General features: G+C 41.7%; 1 protein-coding gene across 1 annotated transcript in view; it reads right to left on the bottom strand.

Moving 5' to 3' along the window:
• Positions 1 to 14,335: 14,335 nt before the first annotated feature.
• The window catches only part of LOC137628548 (uncharacterized), a 29,352-nt gene continuing 29,161 nt past the window's right edge, over positions 14,336 to 14,526 (bottom strand). Inside the window, exon 5 of the mRNA XM_068359699.1 lies at positions 14,336 to 14,509. Within this exon, the coding sequence (XP_068215800.1) occupies positions 14,336 to 14,509 (174 nt within the window). The remainder of the gene's footprint in view (positions 14,510 to 14,526) is intronic.

Raw genomic sequence — 14,526 nt, 5'->3', positions numbered from 1 at the left:
ACCTTATGTTCTTCCTTAAAGGGGCTACAAAATATGATGTCTTCCACATAGGCAAAGGAGTCCTCCAAGCTTCCAGTATGGATAATACTGTCCAGAATCAGCTGAGAATGGGCAACTCCATTTGGAATGACAAAAGGATCTGAAAAAACTCAAATGGTCATCAACACACATAAAAACCAACGTACATTTTCTCTTCAATTCCTAGAGCTTTTTTCCCTGTTGGGGTCCCTGAGTTTATAGCATCCTGCTTTTCCAACTAGGATTGTAGATTACCATGTAATAATAATAATAATAATAATAATAATAATAATAATAATAATAATAATAATAATAATAATAATAATAATAATAATAATAATAATAATAATAATAATAATAATAGATGTATTTAGTAGCATGCTGATTTCAGGTCAATGGAGCTGATGTAGCTCTACATGAAGATCATCTCTGTCATATCAAATATTGCTGGGACTATGTCTGCATTCAGGCTTGTGAAACGGTTGATTGTTAGGGAGTAGTCCACTGCCATTCTGTTTCTTACTCCTCTCATCATGACGACTACTTAAGCTTGACGAGTTTGATGAACCCTTCTTGTAGTATGTGCTCTGCCTCATCTCCGATGAACTTACATTCCTTTCCATTGTGGTAATGAGATCTTGTATTGTCCATCAATCAGAAACCAGGCTTAAAAAGTATCAGAATATTAGCTGCAATGACTGTTGAACTGCATAACTCCAGAGGAGTTTGCCATTCTTCCCGCTCAATGGGGAAAGATTTATACTGCTTCAAAAATTAATGGCTTATCAGAACAGGACAGCACAGATATTCTATGATGTACAGTTGAAAACACTCTTACTAGCTGTCATTTATAGTCAGACCGACACAACAGAATTCAGATATTTCAGTGGTCTGGTGAGCAGAGGCCATAGAAACTTCCTGTTTCAAGTAATAACGCAAGACCAGCAGTTTATGCAACTTCAAGTCTGCATTAGCTTGGGGAACTTCCAAAGTCACTCAAGCTTCTCTTTGTGCCTTAGGTTCTAGAATAATCTTCGTGACTGCCCAGGAGATTTCATTCAAAGCTGTGGTCATTGATACTGAGCAGAGGTCATAGAAACTTCCTGTTGCAGGCAATAACATAAGATCATCAGATTATGCAACTTCAAGTCCGAGGAAGCTCAGTGAACTTCCAGACACTCAAGATTCCGCTTGTACCTTATCTTCTTAAATGATTTTTGTGACTGCACGGAAGATGCCATGCAATGTTGTGGTCACTGATAATACCTCCAGTTTGGTACCTGTTTTCACCCTTGCTGAAAAGCAACATATCTGAGTAAAGTGTCCAATCATCTCATCCTTGGCCTGCATTCTTTGACTTACATAATTTTCCAAGATGATAACCCCTCCACAGAGTAAATCCTTTCTGACACTTAAATATGTTATGTACAGTGTTAGACAATGCTGTTGTTTCTGATCCATGAGATGCTGTCAGTGTGGACTTTGTGTGATATACTTTGAGGTCAGCTGGACCAGTTCAAGTGTACATGTCTATCTCACAGCAGTGCGAATGAAGATTAAATTTAAGGTTCTCATGTTGCCCTTATGCAATGACATTAGAAGTCCCACTTGTTAGGAAAGCGTGATTGATGATTAATTCTTCCCCCTTTTAGTAGCAGTAAATAGTAGGTACCAGTATTGGGAGAAATTTTTCAGTATTTCTGGAAACTGGCCCAATATTTTACCAGCCTGTTGTTTGTGAGTAGCCAAGCAGTATTTTATAAGACTTAACCTATTAGCTTAATCAGTCTTGCTTTCAGTATTTTGAATGCCAGGGAGTAAGTAGTTAAATTCTTTATCAACTTAAAAAAATTGCTTGAATCATGTGCTCAAAGAAACTTCAATTTTTCTGGACTCAGAGCAAGATATATTGATTTGACGAATGCCTCTAAGTTGAAGTTCCACATGCCCTAATCATATGCCATTGTCGATGACTCTGGCTTGATACAAAGAGTGCCTGGGCTCAAGAATCAATCGTTCCTTCAAAATCTGAAGCAGTCAAAGTAGTTGGTGGATTAAACTGAGGTTTAGCGTTAGTAGACTTCATCAAATAATTCAACATATTTTTTTTTTCCTTTTATTAGTAGTTAACACTGAGTAGCCTGTCCCTGATGTGTCATACTCTTGTAAGATTTATATAAAGTATGAAACAGAATATAATGTAATTTTGAGGATATTTTGAATTAGAATTGGTCACAATTGTATTAAAGTTTTGAGTCTTTTGTGCTACTGAATGACAATTTGGATACCTTAATTGATTGTCATATCAATTCTCATGCGCTAAAGTGCCAAGTGAAAGTCAAATCCTGGTTCAATGATGAATGTAGAAGTACTTATTTGGAGAAGCAGAAAGCCTATCATCTTTGAAATGGTAACAGATTCGATTTGACTTACAATAACTATACTCAATTATGAGTTGTTGCACGGAGAGTTTATACTTCAACTGAAAAGGAATACAATTTAACAATAAAAGAAATCCTTTCAGGTACAACCTAGGAGCATAAATGGTGGGCCACACTTAATTCTACGTTCTTGGTGTAGACCTAACAGTTCTTCCTTTGCTTAAACTAGATGGCTATATCAATCCCTGTCCAAAGGAAAAGGCCACTCTTTTAGCTGACGTGTTTGACAGTAAGCAGGGTAATGAGAAACTCGATCTTCCTCATTCCTATTTTCCTGAGGCTAAACCAACTAGTTTAGCTTTTTGTTGATGTGAATTTAAAACACTCATGATGGACCTTGATGTTTAGCAACTAGTTTAGCTTTTGGGTGATATGAAATTATAACACTCTTGGTGGACCTTGATGTCTATGGAGGTGTAGACCTAAATGGTATTTTTCCTTTGCTTTTATGAAGACTGCTGATTTCTTAGCTCCTACATTATCTGTTATTTTCTGCAAGTTAGCAAGAAGAGGTTCTATTTGTAAATGTTGGAAATTAGTAATGTTACTCCATTACGTAAATGCATTTTGGTAGCTCTAATCCAGATGATTACTGCCCAGTTTCCATAACTCCCCCATTATCTTTTGGTAAAACACCTAAATAGGTATATCTTCCTTAGTGTACAATCTGGTTTTCGTAAAAGCCTAGGAGCATGTGATGTTGTAAAGAAATCCCTTAACTGGGGTAAGGAAGTTCAAATGATTGGCCTTGCTTTTAGTGCTGCCTTTTACCGTGTTAATCATGAGACCCTTGTTTTCCAACTCAAACAGTTTGGAGTAGGTGGTTATTTTCTTAGCTTCATAATTGAATTCTTGATCAATTGATTGCAAATTTTTGGAGGTGGATATGATTGTGAATATAGAAATGAGATATCTGGTGTCCCTTGGGATAGTGTTCCTGGCTCATTACTGTTCATGCTATGTACACATGAGATGTAGTCTGACCTACAAAATAAGATCTTTTCATATGCAGATCATACTACACTCTTGGCTTTAATTTTCCTAAATGTAGATCTGGGGTTGCTGAATCCCTTAATAACCTAGGTAAAATTAGCGCATAGTGGAAATTATGGGACAATAAGCTGAATCTTAACAAAACTCAAATTATGATTGTAAGTTGGTCGAGGATAATAGTTCTTCGACATCCAGATCTCTGCATTAATAATGTTTCTTTAAATCTGTGACTTAAAATTCTAAGTGAGACTTAATAGCAAATTCCCTTTTGAGAGACACATTCTGTGTTTCTTCTTCAATTGTACAAAAAAAATGCCTTACTGAGAAAGTCATTGAAAATTTTCGGTGGCCAATGTATTTTGAAGATTTTTTTTAATTCTTTCATTCTGCCTAGTTTCGTGTATTGTTCTCTCTGATCTTCAGTAGATGGACAAGAACTTGCGGTTTATTTAATTACTTATTCCTGATCTAATTATTAATTTCTTGTACCTTCACTCAATTAGTTATCTATGCATGAAGCATAAGATTTTTCATAATTCTGACTATCCTTTGCACTCAAATCTTCCAAGACTGTATCGTCCTGCTAATAATGCTGTAATAGGTATGCAGTTATTTCTTATTGCTTTGCCTTCTCTGTCTTAAGGCTCAATACCACACAGTAATCTAGAAGTTCTATTCCAGCTATGACCAGCTATGGAATGATCTTGCTAATCAGGGAGTTGAATCGGTGGAACCTCAAAAGTTCAAACTTGCAGCGAATGTCTTTATGTTGAACAGACTAATAAAAGTCTGCCTTTATAGCTTATATTCGAGAGATCCTTTTTCAATATTGTTACTATTCTAAAAATATTTTATATCAGGTGTCCCTTATTTAACATGTGGTTTATTTACCTTTTTTTTTTCTTTTTTTCACTGGCCTATCATTTTCTGCCTGAACTATTGGGCTTATAGCATCGTGCTTTTGCAACTAGGGCTGAAGTCAATAATATTAATAATAAAAAAACAACAACAACAACAACAATAATAAAAACAATAAAAACAACTACAATAACAAAAACAGCAATCATAACAATAACAATAACAATGAAAATAACAACAACAACAACAACGACAACGACAACGACAACGATAACGATAATGATAATGATAATGATAATGATAATTATAATCATAATTATAATTATAATTATAATTATAATTATAATTATAATTATAATAATAATAATAATAATAATAATAATAATAATAATAATAATAATAATAATAATAATAATCAAACTTATGTAAAATGTACAAAAAAAGATTAATAGAGTATATTGTAAATTCATTAAAGGTGACTTGACTCCTTGCTTCTAGTTAAGGTGAGTTACTGGAAGACGTGTCATCAAGGATGAATCTGCATATCCTGCCCAAGTTCTTCGTGTAGTTATATGTCCTTTGAGCTAAGGAGTTGCTTGCCTTGTAATGATAAGGTAAAATTCATATGAATATCAAATTTTCGTCTCAATTGCTGCGGGGTATGTTACCCAATAACAAAGATATGTCATTTGAACCAAAGTTTCACTTACTTCTATTGCTGTGGTTTTACTAGCGTTTGTGTTTTATTCTCTTCGTCCATTTTTGTATTCTTAGTTGCTATAAGAAAGACGAATCTTGTATTTTTTTCTCATTAGCAGTGAAGCGTTCTATATATCTGCACTGTTAAAGATTTTCATTAAAAATGGCAATTGTCTGGCAACATTTATTCCAGGATTTTTACCGTTTTAAAAACGGATATATTGATGTGAAGGAGTGAAATTACGGTTACAAACCCGTAAAAGATAATAACAAACTAAGGTAAAATTACGGTCGCCTGTATTCCAATGAAATACGGTTGAGAACTGTATATTTTTACGAAGAGTTTCAGATTAAAATTACGGTTTTTTTTCTAACAGTGTGTTCTAGAACGACTGCATCAATGACAATAATAAAGCCTAAGCAATCGAATACAAATAAACGAGTATCACAGTATAGATTAGGAAGATAATTCTATTTTATTACTGAAAATAAAAAAAAAATTGTACTAATAATAATATCTATAATCTTTTGCATAATCAGATTCATAAACTTTCGGATACAATGACGTTATTAAATATCTGTAAAACTATGATGTTAAGTAAGCATTGTTGTTACATAAGACATGTATATAACTTCCAAGTTACATACATAATACTCTCCTTCTCATTGATTAGACCTTGTTAAAGTAATATGTTGAAATACTTAATGAGAGAGAGAGAGAGAGAGAGAGAGAGAGAGAGAGAGAGAGAGAGAGAGAGAGAGAGAGAGAGAGAGAGAGAGAGAGAGAGAGCTATGAAGAAACAGGGCTCACGAAACAAGACAAAATAAGAGGAATCCTGATTAATTATGTTCCATGGTAATAGAGAGAGAGAGAGAGAGAGAGAGAGAGAGAGAGAGAGAGAGAGAGAAGGGCAATGAAGTGTTACTTTAAATTCATTGGAAGAGAGAGAGAGAGAGAGAGAGTCTGTGAAGACATATTCCACAAGCAATTAAAGAGGGCAAAAAAGAATATGTCACCCGCACCACAAGCAAGAAAGGAATTGTTAAGACAAATGTCATCAGCAGCAAAAGAAACATGTCACGAGCAATGCGAGCAAAAGACAGAGGGAAGGATAGGTACTATAAAGAAATATATCAGATACAATAAAAAGATAAAGAGAGAGAGAGACCTATGAAGAATTATATTATATCCATAGAGATAGAGGGGCTACGAACTATTATGTTGTATTAAACATGAGAGAGAGAGAGAGAGAGAGAGAGAGAGAGAGAGAGAGAGAACTCTGATGGAGTGAATCACTTACAATTAGAGAGAGAAGAGGTAGCGAAAGAGTGAGAGAAGAAGGAAAGAGAGAGGTACGATGAAGAGATATGTCGCATACAATGAGAGAGAGAGAGAGAGAGGAGAGAGAGAGAGAGAGAGAGAGAGAGAGAGAGAGAGAGAGAGAGAGAGAAGAGAGAAAGAGTGAGAGATAAAGAGAGAAGAACCGCGAAGGAATATATGACTGCATTGAGAGAGAGAGAGAGAGAGAGAGAGAGAGAGAGAGAGAGAGAGAGAGAGAGAGACAGAGAGAGAGAGAGAGAGATTTATAAGGAGTTATTAGGGTTTTCGATATCCCAAAACTTTTTAGTCCATTAGCGGAGATTCCATTTGCTCCTGGGTTGAGCGAATTAGACGTTTAGAGAGTTTTTATGATCTTGTTAAACTTATTCTTGAATTCGTTTACCGTGTTACTGTCCACTACATCCGCTGGAAGTCTGCTCCATGTATTTGCTCTTTTGTATGTAAAGAAATTACCATATTGAGTTGTGTTATAGCTTTTACATTCCAGTTTGTATCCGTTACACTTGTACTAGTTTGTGCTAAGCATGAAGTGTACATTTGAGACTCCTTTAACAATTTTGAATACCTTTAGTCGACGAGTTTGTAGATCAAATGAGTTCAAACGTTTCATCCTCCGTCTATATCCAAATTGTCTTAGTGCTGGAACTACTTTGGTGGCCTTTGTTTGCACTACTTCCTGTCTATTTTTCTAAATACTTGGAACATTGAGAGAGAGAGAGAGAGAGAGAGAGAGAGAGAGAGAGAGAGAGAGAGAGAGAGAGAGAGAGAGAGAGAGAGAAGTTACGAGGATTTTGGATGTTTCAAAGACTTTTTAGTCCATCCGCGGAGACTCCATTTGCTCTTTGGTAAACCGATTTAGTTCTATCATTTAGAAAGTTCTTATGATCTCGTCTAACTTATTCTTGACCTCGTTGACCGTGTTACTGCTAATTTATCCGCTGGAAGTCTATTCCATGTATTTGCTATTTTGTATGTAAAAGAAATCTATTTTAAGTGCTGTTGTATCTTTTCAATTTAATTTTGTATCCGTAACTTCTGCACTGGATTTGTTCTCTGTGTGAATAAATTGTCGTAATCTACATTTGTTATTCCTTTAAGAATTTTTAAAGCCTCTATTAACTGTCCCCGTACTAGTCGAGTTTGTAGATTAAATAAGTTCAAACGGTCAATCCTCCGTCAATATCCAATTTGTACTGGTGTTGGAACTAGTTTGATGGTCTTAGTTTGCACTGCTTCCAGTCTCTCTGTACCCTTCTGAATACTTAGAGCACAGAATTGAACTCCGTGTTCTATATCCAAATTGCCTTAGCGTTGTAACTAGTTCGGTGGCCATAGCTCGTACTGCTTCCAGTGTATCCATAAGCTTCTGAATATTTGGAGCCCAGAATTGAACCCCGTGTTCTAGATGGGGTCTTAGTAGTGATGTGTCTTTGTTTCTGTATTTGAATTTTCTCTTCATGTATCCTATTAGAATTTTGTATCCCTCTATTAACTGTCCCCTTAGTCTTCGAATTTGTCGATCAAATAAGTTAAAACGTTCCATCCTATGTCTATATCCAAATTGCCTTAGCGTTGTAACTAGTTCGGTGGCCATAGCTCGTACTGCTTCCAGTGTATCTATATGCTTCTGAATATTTGGAGCCCAGAATTGAACCCCGTGTTCTAGATGGGGTCTTAGTAGTGATGTGTCTTTGTTTCTGTATTTGAATTTTCTCTTTATGTAACCTATTGGTTTTTGTGCTTTCTTTTCAGCTTTTATGCTCTTTTTGGTGAAATTTAAATTCTTGCTGATTGTAATACTGATGTGGCGTGATGTCACAAGAACAACTCCTACACCCTTGAATCACTCTAGCTGACAAATGTCTCCTCAGCACAAACTTTCCGCTTACGTTATCAACTGGACTCTTAGACAGAAGGGAAATCAAAACAAAACATAACCTTAATATTATATTCCTTATAAACTAAAAACACTTAATACGATAACCAACAACATTCAAATATCCTAATAACATAATTTATCATTAAACTATAATTCTTAAAACTACAATTATTAGAGAACCATGACTTATGAACGTCACCTGTGTGTGACACTGTGAACATTGTAGAGCACACCCCTCGCTTGTAGCTCGTTTGTACATTGTTTATATGCCAAATACAAATGGAAATCGTTCCTATTTATGTACAAACGATCCGAGGGAGAAGTCATTGTTAAAAGACATTATTATAAGTGATGCAACGAGCTGAGTGATAATGTGGTGACTAGTGCCAGCCAAGGGTAAACTAAACGTGCCCATAACAAAAGTGAACGGACTTGAATCTAATGCAACCGGGAATTGTCAAGAACAGTGTTGCTGTGTATTAAAGTTAAGTCTGTTACTAGATCTACCGGATTGTGTGTCCCTACACCACGATATGAACAAACCCGCAAACCTGTGGAGAACGTGATTACAGCAAAAAGTACTCAAAAGGTCAGTAGTACTCAAATGGTTTACATTGATTAAAGTGATTCACTCTGTCAGTAATTCCGTAGTAGGTAGTTCACAGTGATAAGCAGCAAAATGGCCTTACAAAGCATTGGTTGCCCAGTGCCTGGATGCACCTATCGAACCGAGGCATCCACAGAGCCCATCATTACCGCAGCGCTCCTGAACGCACACACAACGACTCATGCCCAGGGCCCAGTAGCTCAATACCAACCGCCAAGCACCAAGGTTGAAAAACTTAAGTGCCCAACGATATCAGCGGCCGGCACGAGTGGGGAGTGGGACTATTTCCTAACTCGTTGGGGCGAATACCGCAAGAGAACCGGGCTCGAAGGTGATGATGTTGTGGTACAGCTCCTTGAATGTTGTGAGGAGAGCCTACGCAAGGACATCACCAGCGGCGCGGGGAGGAGCCTGGTAGGCGAATCGGAGGATGTGGTGCTTAGTGTGATAAAAGCCCTCGCGGTGCGCGGGGAGAACGCAATGGTGGCGCGGGCGGCTCTCTCAAACATGTGACAGGGCCGCGAGGAACCAATACGGGCATTTCATGCCCGCGTGAAGGCCCAAGCAAACACGTGCAAATACGTCAGGAGGTGCATATGTGGACTAAGCGTAAACTTTGCGGACGACGTGATCAAAGATGTGCTTGCACGAGGTATCGCTGACCAGGACATCCAGCTGGATCTACTTAGCGACCAGCGGCAGGAGATGTCGCTGGAGGAAACGATCAGGTTCATCGAAGCGAAAGAGTCTGGTAAGCAGTCTGCGTCCTGATTGCTGGACACCCACAGTCATGGCGCGAAGGCTGTCACCAGCTCCTATCGCTGCATCAAGCGCCAAAACGCGGTAAACAGGGGTGATGCACGTCAAACGGATGCAAGTGATGGTGTTTGCGGGTACTGTGGTAAGAAGGGCCATGGCAAGAATGCGCCCTGGCGAATCAGGAAGACTGAGTGCCCGGCTTACAGTAGAAAGTGCCGCAAATGTAATCGCAATAACCACATAGAGCGAATGTGCCGGAGTAAATCGGCGGCTGAATCTGCCAACACAGACGCATGCGACGAACAGACGGCAGCATTCGTAGAGTTGTGTGCCATGTCAGATATCCGAACGATCGACGGTGAACAGTTGCTAGCACTAGATCACCACCTGTATAACAACATGTGCGACAGATGGCTCAGGCGGAACTCCCAACCGCAGCCGTTCATAAACCTCTGACTCAGCATCCATGCAGGGGATTACCTCGCCCTGGGATTCAGACTGGTCAAGCGCGCAAGACCTGCAACACTCCCTGCCATGGCCGACACCGGTTGCCAGAGTTGTCTGGTCGGGGTTAACGTTATCGAGCAGATGGGCCTGACGACCGCGGACCTGCTCCCGGTCTCGATAAGAATGAAGGCTGCGAATAAACAAGATATCCGTATCTTAGGGGCAGCCATCGTCCGATTCTGCGGAACACACGCCGGAGATCCGCAAACCAAATCTCGGCAAATAGTGTATGTCACGGATTCGACTGACAGAGTATTCTTGTCACGCAGCACCTGCGTCGATCTTGGCATAATCTCCAAGGATTTCCCCACACTGGGTGAGATGTCATGCAGTGCAGCAACCACAGACAATTGTACACCGCAAAATGATACATGTGACAATGGCGTGACATCTCAATGCAATTGTCCTCGGCGCACGGCGCCCACACCTAAACCTACGTCTATCCCCATGCCGGCCACAGAAGGTGACAGGGAGGCCATTCAACATTACCTGAAGGAACTTTATGCCGCCAGCACATTCAACACGTGCGTCCACCAGCCCCTGCCCATGATGGCGGGCCCACCAATGCGCTTGATGGTTGACTCAGATGCTAAGCCCGTTGCCCATCACACCCCCATTCCAGTAGCGTTACACTGGCAAGAAACCGTGAAAGCAGGTCTGGACCAAGACGTCAAAATGGGAGTTATCGAGCTAGTGCCCGTAGAAGAACCGGTGACATGGTGCCACAGAATGGTAGTCTGCGCCAAGAAGACGGGGAAGCCTAGAAGGACGGTAGACCTTCAGGCTCTCAATGCTCATGCCACTCGTGAAACACACCACACCCAATCGCCCTTTCATCAGGCCAGTTGTGTCCCACCGGGGAAACTAAAAACAGTGTTCGATGCCTGGAATGGATACCACAGTGTACCACTGCACAAGGAGGACCGCCATATGACCACCTTTATCACACCCTGGGGCAGATATCGATACTGTGTCGCCCCACAAGGCTATGCCGCGTCAGGCGATGGCTACTCAAGGCGATATGATGAGATAGTATCCGACGTCCGTGACATGACGAAATGCGTTGATGACACATTACTGTGGGCCGACACTATTGAGGAAAGCTTCTACCAGGTAGTCACTTGGCTCGACGTCTGTGGGAGAAACGGCATCACGACAAATTTTTGTTTGGCTGTCGCGAGGTAGAATTCGCCGGCTTAACCATCTCAATGGACAGTGTGCGCCCTTGTGCAAAATACCTGCAGGCAATATCAGACTTCCCACGCCCGAAGAACATTACCGACGCTCGATCGTGGTTTGGCCTAGTAAACCAAGTGTCTTATGCTTTCAGTATGGCTGAGCGCATGCTCCCGTTCCGCGAGCTACTGAAACCCGACAAGGCATTTACGTGGACCGACAATCTTGAAAGCGCATTCCAAGCATCTAAAGAGGCCATTGTAGATGAAGTTACCAACGGGGTGCGCATCTTCGACAAAACCAAGCCGACATGCCTTGCGACCGATTGGTCTAAAGAAGGCATCGGATTCTGGCTGTTCCAAAAACATTGCCAATGCCCAACAGACAAGCCATTCTGCTGCCGCGAAGGTTGGAAGGTGACCCTAGTCGGGAGTCGTTTCACGCACCCAGCCGAATCCAGGTATGCTGCGATAGAGGGGGAAGCCCTGGCGGTAGCCGATGCCTTTGACAAATCACGCTACTTTGTCCTCGGCTGCTCAAACCTGGTCATTGCAGTAGATCACAAGCCACTATTAAAGGTGTTGGGGAACCGATCCCTGGATGACATCCCGAATCCCCGCCAGCGCAACCTAAAGGAGAAGACACTGCGCTACCGCTTCCGTATCGTATGCGTGCCAGGGATGCGCAACAAAGCAGCTGATGCCATTTCACGTCATCCAAGAGGCGACACCAACCCAGAAAAACTGTATCTCCCTGACGACAATGCATCAGTCTACGACCACTCCATACCGTCGGTCCACAACGATATCCTTACCGGTATACGCATGAGGGACTGTGACACATGCACAATTGAAGAGCCCGCATACCTCACAGCCCTAGATTTCCTTCCAGCGGTCACCTGGGACCGTGTACGGGAATCTACAGCAAGCGATCCCGCCCTTCACGCGCTCACAGAGCTCATCGAACATGGGTTCCCGACATCAAAAGATGACATGCCACAACACCTCCGTGCGTACTACCACCTACGGAACTAGCTCATCACCTTCGACGGTGTCGCATTGTTCAAATATCGTGTTATCATCCCAATGTGCTTGCGCCAGGGTGTCCTATCCGCATTACATTCGGCACATCAGGGTGTTTCCATGATGACTGCTCGTGCAGAGGCATCAGTGTACTGGCCAGGCATTACCGCAGACATACAGGCGACTAGAGATAACTGTGAGGATTGCCACCGCATGGCTCCCTCCGAACCATCCGCCCCCCCCTACCCCACCCGTCTTGCCTGTTTACCCATTCCAGTCAATGTGTGCCGACTACTTCTCTCACAAGGGCGCCCACTACCTGGTAATTGTGGACCGATACTCGAACTGGCCACTTATATCAAAGTCTAACAGTGGTGACAAAGGACTAATTAACAACCTGCGCCGTGCATTCGTCACGTACGGAATTCCTGAGGAACTTGCCAGCGATGGTGGGCCAGAATTCACGGCAACCAAAACATGTGGGTTCTTGAGAGACTGGGGTGTCCACCACCGACTGTCATCAGTAGCATTTCCAAACAGAAATTGCCGAGCGGAAATCGGAATAAAAACGATGAAGCGCCTGATTACTAACAACACGGGGACAAATGGAGACCTAGACACAGATGCCGTTCAGAAAGCAGTCCTCCAGTACAGGAACACTCCAGACCCAGTCACAAGAATCTCCCAAGCCATGTGTTTCTTCGGTCACCCGATCCGCGATCTCATCCCTATCCTTCCTGGGAAGTACAACCGCCACACCACATGGCGCGAAACCCTGACATCCAGGGAAGAAGCCCTACGCAAGCTCCATGTCCGCATGATGGACACTTGGTCACAACACACTCGCCGTCTGCCACCCCTACGGGTTGGTGACCATGTTCGCATCCAGAATCAAACTGGCCCACATCCCACCAAATGGGACAGGACCGGGACAGTCGTCGAGGTAAGGCAGTACGACCAGTACGTGGTAAAGGTTGATGGCTCGGGCCGAGTATCGCTGCGCAATCGGAAATTCCTGAGAGAGTTCACACCGGTTACGACCCCGACAGAGCCGCAAAATATAACCTATGGTGGCATACCCCTTCAACCACCCGCAAGCGTGGCCCCGACCAAGCCGAAGGAGACTAACCGACACGTATCAACACCGCCAGACCCGCCTGCTGACCAACCACAGCTGCTGGCTGACCGACATTACCCAACATCAGTCGATCAACCTCCCCCACTCACGCCTGTAAAGCCGGCCAACCACACTCGCCAGCTTATACACACAACGCCAAATGACCAAACTCCACTGTCCCCACCAGCAACACCAAGTCGTGTCAGACCTTCAACGCCATCCCACCAACTGGTCTCGCCGTGGGCCGGCCATCCAGGTCTGTCAAAACGCCCAAATGGCATGAAGACTATGATTTTTCATCTCATGCTTAACATGTCTATGTCCAATGTCATAGAATGCTCGATCGACCTGATATATAATCAGACATTGCATTACTTTCATCAGTGTAATTATTGCTTTGTGTAACTTGACTAGTTTGAAGAATGTTTGATCAACCTGTTATTAGATTAGATGTCATATTACCATCCTCATTACATTCATTTATCAGTATGATTTACAGAACTATCAGGCTGTTCAGTGAAGGTTTCCCATTTTAAACTCAATGACCCAGTTAATTACTGTTCAAACTTAATCAGTCTCTTCCTAGCCGATCAAGACTTGGGAGGAGATAGAGAACCATGACTTATGAACGTCACCTGTGTGTGACACTGTGAACGTTGTAGAGAACACCCCTTGCTTGTAGCTCGTTTGTACATTGTTTATATGCCAAATACAAATGGAAATCGTTCCTATTTATTTATAACAAACAACATTGATCAAACCATAAACGTAACATTCAACATAGAAAAACAGCCACATTCAATATAGATAAAAAAAAAAACACACAAAACTGAAACCTAAAATAGATCACAACCCATATGTAATAATTATATGTATATATAAGGAGACAGACACTCGTCCAAATGAACAGAACAGTCTTAATTAATGGCACACTGACACAGCTCAGTGGCAAAACGGTAACCTTTCCCACTACACTGAGCACTTTTATTAAGTGGTGAGTGAAGCAATCTATGGAAAAGTAGACTCTTGGCAGTCAATGGGTCGTCATCACCATCATCATCGTCATCATCATCATCATTCAGAGAAAATTCCTTCAAACAGGCATTCG

The sequence above is a fragment of the Palaemon carinicauda genome, chromosome 36, assembly GCF_036898095.1.
Source record: "Palaemon carinicauda isolate YSFRI2023 chromosome 36, ASM3689809v2, whole genome shotgun sequence".
NCBI lineage: Eukaryota > Metazoa > Arthropoda > Malacostraca > Decapoda > Palaemonidae > Palaemon > Palaemon carinicauda.
Note: the sequence above shows the minus strand (reverse complement) of the source record. Positions and strands in the feature narration are given on the sequence as shown.